This window comes from Prunus persica, chromosome G7 (assembly GCF_000346465.2).
Source record: "Prunus persica cultivar Lovell chromosome G7, Prunus_persica_NCBIv2, whole genome shotgun sequence".
NCBI lineage: Eukaryota > Viridiplantae > Streptophyta > Magnoliopsida > Rosales > Rosaceae > Prunus > Prunus persica.
Window position 1 is genome coordinate 17,174,188 of NC_034015.1, and position 10,769 is coordinate 17,184,956.

Consider the following 10,769-nt stretch of genomic DNA (forward strand, 5'->3'; position numbering starts at 1 on the left):
GATTCAACCTAGTCTTAGCCTCTTGTAACAATGTGAGCAGTGGAATGTTGATCATTAATCTGTTCAGTTCTTCATATTTGGTATCAATAAATTGGTAAATAAATTGTTGCTCGTAGTGTTATTGCTAATGAATATTTGAAGTAATTTTCTTACTTTCCATGCATGTAATTTTGCTTTATCCATGTTCTTTTATTCAAGTTTTTTCACAACAGAAAAAACTTTAATCATCAAAATCCTGGAATGAATTTAAACCAACAATTCTTAGACCCGAAATATAATTACAGGACAATCCAATGTGGAATAATGTACGCTTTGCAAAGTTTCACATTCAAAGGAAGAAAGATATTTTGATGCAGCTTTCCTCCAGCCCTGCCGCCCAAAAAGTAGAGGTAGAAAATGCTGTATTATTAGATAACGGTTAGACTGTGGTTGTTTATAGAAATCAGTATATCATATTCTATATGGAGAGAACAAAGCTGCAGCCTTAAGAGTTGCAGAGAGGTTTGTTTTCTGCGCAAGCACCCTCTCTATTAGTTTAGGGTTGTAGCAAACTGCTTGGGGAGGACATATTTTATTTGTATGCTACACCCTAAATGATGACAATGGTGTTTTGGTTGGTTCAAATCCTAACTTTTGACCAATATATTGTTCACAGTAGCAAGCAGGGCTTTTAGCTTCTCTGACTTGATCTTCGCCACCAAAATTTACGATATTATAAGGGCTACACTAGTATTGTTGTTCTTTAATCTCCTTCCAATCATCTCTCCAAGAACAAAACTTTTATTTATTATGTTTGACAGTACTGAGTGACAACACACAAGTCTACGTAACTAAGAACTAGCAAATAATAGAATGAAAAGAAAAATATATGGCTAGGTATTATATGAACCTTCCAGCAAACACAACAGTCGTTTGTTGCTATTTTCTTAACTACTTGACTGTTTTAAACTTCTGTCAAACATCAATTGAGGAAGATACTCAAAAATCCATTAACTTTTCGCGTTGATTCTCAATTAGTAGTGTTTCCTTGTTAAAAGCAGCTTACTGGTTTGAACATTGTAGCGTATTTTCAAGCTGAATACCAAGTACCAGAACCAATGGCACAAGACTGATCTTGAATTACCAAATTCTTGGTACAAATGGAAGTTCTAAATCCAATTACGCATATAGGCACAATGACAGAGAATGATAAATTGATGAACAAAAAGAAGGGAGTCTTTATCCTTTTTTCCATGAATGAATTTAAGAGAACACTTTGCTTTTGATTGAATCAATTGACCCTCCGTGAGCCCTTGGACTGATGAAGATTCAACCTACTCTTAGCCTCTTGTAACAATGTGGGTAGTGTGTCTTCTTTGGACAAATAACGTTCATGGGTTTCCAATACAAGCAGCGGGGTCAACCCAGCTTGGTAAAGTTCTTCCCATTCTGGTACATGTAGTGGAATGTTGCACAGCAATCTGTCCAGCTCTTTGTATGCGGTCAAAAAAGATAGCTTGGATGCCCACGTAAGCGCTGCAAGCACCTCAGCTTGGGCAAGCTCTTCGTCGTCTGGTACGTGCAGTGCAATATAGCAGATGAGAACCAACGCATGTAAAACTTTCTTGTCATACAAAATCTGGATTAAGTGTTTAACACCTCCAGCACTTATTATTGCCTTGGAATGTTCAATGTGAAAATAGTTATCTGTCCGAGCTAATTTTGTGAGGGCAATGCAAGCCCCCTCGGTAACATAATATTCTCTTCCATGCAGAAGCTGCACCAGTGGGCCAATCATTCTTGTCTCTATTGACCCAAATGTCCTTGCCAAATTCTCAATAGCATAGATGCATGATTTCTGGAAGTGTGAGTCTTCTGTCTTCTCGGTGATTTTCAGTAATAATTGATCAACAACATATTTCCAAGTGGGGGAATTAGGACTGAAGTCACATCTTAGTCTCAAATCAGCATCTTTCTCTGCCACTTTCTTGATCGCCATTAATGCATAGACTGAATGTAATTGAGCATCTTCACAACCTTTTTCCAGAAGTACTGCAAAACTATATAGCGCTGTTGATTCTGCGAGGATACGGCAAATGGCTGAGTTATCCTCGGCTAGTCTGAAAAGGGCTCTGGCTGCCATCGCTTTCATTTGCGCTATGGTGTCAGGGTCTTCATTGGCATTGGCATTGGCATTGTCATTGCTATGGGTTTTGCTGCTATGCACTCCAGCAGTTTCGAATGCAAGATGGCCGACAAGCAAGCGGACAACATCGTGCTCTGCAAAAGCATCTTGCCATTTGGGGTTTCTTTCTGCGATCAGTGACACCGCGAAGGCCACCTCAGCCTGAACTTTCATGAAACCTTCACTGAGGATTTTCGCAAACACTTTACATACATCGACACTTATCCCAGCACATTCCGAGGACCATCCCACAAACCCCAGGGCTATGGCAGCACTCTCTTTGGCTTCCATTGGACCCTCCTCCATCAATTTCAACAAGGCCTCGACTCCACATTCCCGGATGATCAACTTCCTGTACGCGTCTAGGTACCTGGCCATCTCACCGAGTGAAGCTGCAGCACTAGATCGAGCTTGGTAGGATTGAGCCGGGTCATGACGAATTGCAATCTCTTCCCAAACGAGACACAGCATGCGGTTGTTTGATTTCATTAGGGGCAGAGACAGTTCAAATCTCCCGTTCGTCTTGTTCCTCCAAAAATGGATCAGCCAAGACATGTCGTTGATTGAAGCGTCAAGAAGCCAAAACGTTTCACGGAACGAAACAATGGGGATGAGGGTGGGGAAACGCTTCTTGATGATCTTGATGATGATCCATTTGGGACAATGATGCTTGAGCAGCCGGAACAGACACCTATCGAGGCTTTGTTCGACGCTGTCGATGATCGCACGTACGGGGCGATCGTAGGTGCCGAGGTCGATGCTGCTGAGTTGGCGGAGAAGCCCCGCCAGCTGTTCAGCCTTGGATTTGAGGTCGGGGATGAAGCTCTTGTCCTTGGATCTCACCAATGCCCTGTCCAAAGCTTTTGCGACTTGGTCAGCCAGTTGGATGGCCCTGCCCAATGTTTGCTTCACCATCTCTGCTCTGCTCTGCAATTTCAAATAGGAAGTTTTGTTGGTTCTTTTCTCAGTCAGATTATCAGTCCACTATCTCCACAACAACCCAATGATTTCTCATTTTCTCAATGAGAGAGAGACAGAGAGAGAAGAAAACTAATTTCAAATCAAACGGCCATTTTGTTCTTAGCCGCAAAAAAAGCCAAAAAACGGTTTTAGAGCCTGACCCGCTCCATCGCGCGTCCTCTGGTAATTTAGGAGCGCTTTTATGGGCAAATTGGCAATATTCAAATACAATACAAGCGTTTTTATGTTAAAAGCTATTAAACAATTTTTGTGTAAGTGGGTAGTATTCTGTTATGCCTCAATACTCTAGTCCTTTTTTTTAGCTCAATACTCTGCCTCAAACCACATCTTTTCGTATCATTGAATGTAACCCAGGTAGCCTTTTGTATTAAAATATAATTTTATATATATTAGATTGGGTTTTTTTTTCTTCTTTCAAATCTCTTATATGTAGGTAAGTTCCACGTTTTTTATTTGAAAAATCTAAAATGGTTTACCTCAAGAATCTGATTGATTATTTTACAAAATGTACTTGTAGGATTATATTGCAGTAATGAGCCTTAATAAGATACAATATAATGGTTTCTTCAATGAAATACTCTTCTTGCTCGCATTGTGTTTTTAGGATTTAGATTTTCTTTGTTGAACCCTCATATACATAGGCTTCAAGGATCATCATGTATTTGTATTGAATTGATTGCATGAATCTCTATTTGCCTAGTCTAGAAATTCCCTTTTGTTGTTTGTCTATGTTATTCATTTTGTGTTCGTCATTGCAAAAATTTTTTTTAAAAAAACTTTCAGACCAAAAAAAAAAAAAAAAAAGAAGGAAAAAACTACAACACATTAGTAGGGAAATATTATTTTGTTGAACAAATTGTCAATGGAAATTAGTCAGTGGAGCTACGAACTAGCGTCATTTATATAATTTAATGTATATTTTTATTTTTAGAAAAAATATAGAAATTGTAAGTAGAAAAAAAAAATCATTAAAATTTTAGCTATCCCACTTGTCGAAAAATTTCTGATTCCGCACTTTGTTAAACTTATTGGAGGCACTCAAAGGAGGTTGAAATAATAAATTAGGGCTATAATGAGCTAAATGAGAGTAAATGGTAAGCTGTATATGATGATGATACGCACGCTAAAGGGAAGAGAGTATTAGACCACGTCTATCTCTTGCGCAATTTCAACCACGATGATAAAGGGAAGAGAGTACTAGACCACGTCAAAGTTCTCAGCAAAAGAATATACTTGAGTTGTACATTCAAACACTTGATAAGTTTTGATAAGGTAGTATTTATAAATAGGTTGATCCCTTGTTAATAGGATCAACAATGAATGACCATTTAGTGGAACAAAGATACATTAATTAAGGACGGGAACGGATAACACAAACATGTAAATAAGATTACAACAATTAAAATCCTATCAGTATAGTTACACTATAATTGACTTGACTTGGACTAACAATGTGTTGGTATCAATAAATTGATAAATAAGTTGGTGCTCGTAGCATTATCACTAATGAATATTAATTTGAAGTAATTTTCTTACTTTCCATATATGTCAAAATCTGGGAATGAATTTAAACCAACAATCCTCAGAACCCAAAATATAATTGCCGGACAACCCAATGTGGAAATATGTAGTTCTCTTTGCAAAGTTTCAGACTGAAATGAAAAAGATATTTTGATGCAGCTATAGCTTCAGTTCAAGGGTGACTTGGACTTTTTGCCAAATCATGGTTGAGCATCTTCATCAGTAAATTGAACATCATATTTGTATTTGGGGTTTCCTCCAGGTTCAGCCCTGCTGCCCAAAAAGAAGAGATAGAAAATGCTATTTAAGGCATTCATTCACATAACATTTTCTGAAATGAAATGGCTCAAATTGAGCGGCAAACCCTTGCATTTTTTTGCAACAGCACCTTCATTTCATTAGAGTAGTTGCCAAAAAAGAAGTCTCATGACATGATACAAAAAGAAGGAAGACATGCTTTGCACAGAAGATAAAGAAAACTTGGGAAAACTTGTATCTATATTTGCAAAAGCAGCAGGAGAAGCTACTAGGGTTAGGGTTTTAAATGACCCTAGTGATTGAAACTAGCCTCAACTCAAACTATAGTTACAAAATCCTATAGTATAGTTACAAAAACTTGCTTTCGAATTCAAACTAGCCTCAACTCAAGGGATATAACAATAGATTTGATTTGACTTGGTCTAATAATGTGTTGATATGGTAAATAAATTGGTGCTCGTAGCATTATTACTGATGAATATTTGAAGTAATTTTCTTACTACTTCCGTACATGTAATTTTGCTTTATCTATGTTGTTTTATTCAAGTTTTTTCAATTTTTTCATAATAGAAAAAACTTTAATCATCAAAATCTGGGAATGAATTTAAACCAACAATCCTAGGAACCCAAAATATAATTGCAGGACAACCCAATGTGGAAATATGTAGTTCTCTTTGCAAAGTTTCAGACTGAAATGAAAAAGATATTTTGATGCAGCTAGCTTCAGTTCAAGGGTGACTTGGACTTTTTGCCAGATGATGGTTGAGCATCTTCATCAGTAAATTGAACGTCATATTTGTATTTGGGGTTTCCTCCAGGTCCAGCCTGCTGCCCAAAAAGTAGAGATAGAAAATGCTAATTAAGGCATTCATTCACATGACATTTTCTGAAATGAAATCGCTCAAATTGAGCAGCAAACCCTTACATTTTATTTTTGCAATAGCACCTTCATTTCATTTCCTAGTCTAGTCCCAGTAAGAAATTGCCACCAACGAACGTATGTTGTTCTTCATGGGTATCGAATTTGCATTCGGATGAAAAGAAATTTTAATTCCAATATGTATCGAATGCTTATAGTGTAGCAATACCCTTGTATCGAATGCTTCATGGGTTTACAGAATTTCTTTACTGATGCAGTTTGCAATTGGAACTGGAATTGCTCCTTTCAGATCATTCTTTTGGTAAACATAATATTACTACTTCTTGGGCATGAAGGCTACAAGTTAAACATATTTTATGTATTGTCAAACCTCTTATATATAAAAAGTAGTGGTGCTTTTGTAAATCGCTTTTCTTGTTTGTTCTACTGATAGATAATGAGAAGTGATTATTTTATTTTATTTCAAAAAACTTCCAACGCACTTTAATCAAATCCAACGGCCAGGACATTTTCTGACCATTGCGATTGAAATTTTCTTTCTGTCTGGTGCTGTGGTGAGATCCCAGTAATACAGTATGGATGACAAACGAATAAGGATTTCAGAGTCATGACAATCACACACATTTTGGTTGTTGGGCGTGACAGCGTGCCCCTCTACGTTAGAAATTCTAGAGCCTTCCAAATACAACGAAAAAACTACTTGGGCTAAGGGCCTGAATAACTAATAAATAATGGTGCCAGTGGAATGGATTTTATCTAGCATCATGTTGTAAATCTTACTTAAAGTTTGACTTGTTTAAGTGAATTCCTAACCAAAAAGCAAACTAACTCGCTATTAGGGTATTTATTTATTTATTTGATTTTTAAATAATAATAATAATAATAATAATTCTCTAATTAATCTCTAGCCAAGAATTATCAAAATCCTTCCATGATTTTTGGGGTTGGCACCCAAAAATTAATATGTGTGCTGTCTTTCATATTTGGTCCTAAAAGATTGTTTGGACGCTCACATACTAAATGTGCTTACCATCTCCAAAACTTATCATTGTCTTGGACACATCAGCTGCCACATAATGTAATTGGTTAAATGTGATCAATGTAGTGCATTCAAATAATATTTTACGCTATTGGTAATTTTTTTTTTTTTGGCTTTTCTAATACCTATTTTACGCTGAACTTATAAGATTGAAATTAATATCAATATTCCTTAGTTTCAAAATTTACGTCAATTTGTTGTGATTGAAATTTCAATAGAGAGATGAAATGATACCTCAGTTTAATAAGTACCAAATTTGAATGCCAAATAAAGTTTGAAGCTAAGAAATTCAACACCAAATTAAGTGCAAGTGCTTGAAGAGAATAAACAAAGATTTTCTATTTTTTTCAATTTGATTTTTATACATCCAACATCTTAAAATCAGACCATGCTAGCATATTTCAGAAGGGGACTGCGAAATTCAGACCATGCTGCGCATGCAATATTGCTTGTCCTTACACCACAACAGTGCTTGTACCTAGTCCATCGTGCGTCTCTAATCAGTCGACACGTCTCCTACTTTTTTGAACGTAGAAGGGGACTGGAAAATTCAGACCATGCTGCGCATGCAATATTGCATGTCCTTACACCACAACAGTTGTTGTACCTAGTCCATCGTGCATCTCTAATCAGTCGACACGTCTCCTACTTTTTTGAACGTAGAAGCTGAACCTAGGCCTAGGTCGTCCAGAAGAGTTTTATTTTCATGAAGAGTTTTCATTTTGTATCTTATGCTAATTAATCTTTTAGGGTTGCCAAAAAAGAAGTCTCGTGATATGATATCAAAAAGAAGGAAGACATGCTTTGCACAGAAGATAAAGAAAATTTGGGAAAACTTGTATCTATATTTGCAAAAGCAGCAGGAGCAGCTACCGGGGTTAGGGTTTTAAATGACCCTAGTGAGAAGATAACGAAAACTTGGAAAAACTTGTATCTATATTTGCAAAAGCAGCAGGAGCAGCTACCGGGGTTAGGGTTTTAAATGACCCTAGTGAGAAGATAACGAAAACTTGGAAAAACTTGTATCTATATTTGCAAAAGCAGCAGGAGCAGTTACTAGGGTTAGGGTTTTAAATGACCCTAGTGATTGAAACTTTGCAATATCTGCATTTTGTCTATATGTGCTGTGGTGAGTACAATACGGATGACAAAAGGATAAGATTCCACACAGAACCCACGCCATGACAATCACACACATTTTCAAGCTGTGGTGCCGCGTGCCCCTCTAGGTTAGAAATTCTAGTGTGCTGACGAAAATGATCAAGCAGCGGGTTTTCAATGGGACACCTTTTTCATCCAAAGAGATAGAAATATAAAGCCAAAAAGTAATAAAAAAATAGGGGGTAGCTGTCATGGGGAGTAGCTGTCATTGAAAATATCTTTATTGGTACTCACCAACATCACTATCCATTTCTTTATATAAAGATAAAAGAGACAACCTAGCAAAAGATGTGGAAAATTGCTGTGCTATAGCTAGCAGCTAGCCGCCGGTCACTAAACCCTAGCAAATGGGTAATTGTAATTCATGCCTCCCACAAACCCCAAACCACACTGAGCTGGAGAATCCAGGTTAACCCCCACTCCTTTTTGCTCTTTTTTAAAAAATATTTCTTCTATACTATTTGCATTTCAATATGTTTCTTTTTATGTAGAATCTCGAGCAAATCCTCTCCCTCCTTTTACTGCTCCACATCCGGTAGATATTTCCACTGTTCCAGGTTGCTAACTCTTCCTTCTTTTACTTTTTATACGTAGTTAATGTCATGTTCATTTCATAAAAGATGCATTTTATACGTAGTTAATGTCATGTTCATTCCATAAAAGATGCATTAAAAGATAATCGTATTTATATCATCATAAATTATGATAATATCTGAGCTCTGTTTCAACTTTCAAGTGGATTTGTATTCATTTGAAAATCGCACCACTATTTTTATTTTTGGGTCGAAGAAAATAGCAGCACCACTGTAGGAAGCCTAAGATGATTCTAGTTAGTCCAGGCAGAGCTAGATAGAGCCAACCGCAACCGGTGACTGCCCTTGTTTGGTTACCTTACAAATATATATATCAAACAAAAAAAACCCACCATTTAGGCCACAATAGTAATTAAGTACCATACGTATAGGCTTATAGGGGCCTGGATAGGAGAAAAGTTGCATCCTACTGTTTTATTTATTTATTTATTTATTTTATTGTTTTTCAAACTTCAAGAACCCATATTGACTTTGTATATGCTGAATCTTTTCTGATTGGATGCTCCTATCATCCTCTCTTCTTTTCTCAGATAGCCACAGAATCTGCATGAAAGTTTTCAAATTAAAATATACATTCATTTTTTCATTATAATATATAATCCTTTCTGAAGAAAAAGAAAAATATAATCTGTTCTATTCTATCTATATAAGCAGTAAGTGGTAGGGTTTTAGCTGCACCGTTACTGGTGCTTCATGTTGCTTACTCTGTTTTTCTGCTGTATGAGTTATAACCCTCATGTCAGAACCAGTTTAAAATAAATTTATATATATTTATATATAAATGATATTGAAGTGAGAATTAAAGGATAAGTTATCAGGTTTTTGACAGCAAATAGCAGTACAAAAATGAGATCTGCACATTTGAAACTTCTTACTTTTTAGTTTGGTTAACACTGCACTTTGATTTTGTGATAAAGTAGGAAAAAGTTATCTATTTATTTATTTATTTTCATTGAATTGGATTATGAAGCTCATGAGATAGATTGCATTATCTGATGTCTTGTATATCAATTGGTGTAGAGCACTAGTTCCAATTTGGATACTCAGTTGAAACAGTTGTGAGAGAATTTCTAGCTGATAGCTTGGTACGTCCTTGTAGACCCGAAATTTTATATCCTAAACCCCCCCAAAAAAAACAGCATAAGATAAGGAAATAGAAGAAGCAGAGGTATCCTTGGTACAAAGATACACTAACCACTTTTCCGAACAACTACCACTTTTGACTAAAAAATATTACACAAAAAAACCTAAGTCCTAGTGGGGTCGTGATATTTCTATCCAGCTAGCTATTTGTTTTAGTTGCTGGAACTATAAGGGTTTTGGGTAGAGCTGGAGCTGAGATTGAGGTCAGGAATATTGTTGTTTGCTGCTGCATTTGCTTTTGAGTTTGTCTTGGACAGCTTCTGCTTCATCTCAGAAAGCAGAGCTTGATTCTCCTGGTTGCTGCAGCAGCAGCAGCAGCTAGGGTGCTTCTCAATTTTTATCTTATTAATCTTTTCTTATACTAATTATTATATCAATTTTAATTTACCTACTTTTGATACAGCACCTGGTGCCTCTTCATCATATGCTTTTGCTGCTGGTCCTTCAAACACTGAGGGTGAGGACTTGGATGAAACACCTTCCATGGTTGCTGCTGACTATGGTGGGATTATTTTGGAAGAGGGACAGCAGCCTAACTTTCACATGTTCAAGGAGAAAGATCTCTAAAAAATAGTTATCCAGTTCAAAAGACATGTCTTGAATCAAGTAGGTATTTACCAGCTTTTTAGGATCGTTTTTATTGTCCTCGAGATACTGCAAAGTAGCCCTAGTCACATTTAGATCTACACTGTTATCTAGTTTGTTGCCTTTCATCAATTCTAGCACCACAACTCCAAAAGAAAACACATCTCTCTCAGGAGAACAGTGATCTGCTATTCTTCCTACTGCTTCATTTAGTTTAAGTTAATAAGATTAAAATTCAACTATTGCTATTAATTTGAAGAAGAAAAAAATGTTTCTTAATTACCAAGATTCTCGGGAGGTAAATACAACTTTTGTGAGTGTATATTCTTAGTTTCATAATCAAGGGTAATCCTACTATAATATTATATATATATATATTGAGATTTTGAAAATGAATTTAAATACCTAGTCGAGGAGAATATTAGCATCCTAAACAGGGTATAA

At 36.3% G+C, this 10,769-nt stretch overlaps 1 protein-coding gene across 1 annotated transcript; it reads right to left on the bottom strand.

The window, feature by feature from the left end:
• LOC18771262 lies at positions 1,271-3,079 on the bottom strand. The gene has a single exon (XM_007203016.1). The coding sequence runs from the start codon at positions 3,077-3,079 to the stop codon at positions 1,271-1,273; it is 1,809 nt and encodes a 602-aa protein (XP_007203078.1).

What these genes read in the sequence shown, in the direction of transcription:
- LOC18771262 (XM_007203016.1), bottom strand. Translation starts at nt 3,079, where the DNA reads ATGGTGAAGCAAACATTGGGCAGGGCCATCCAACTGGCTGACCAAGTC.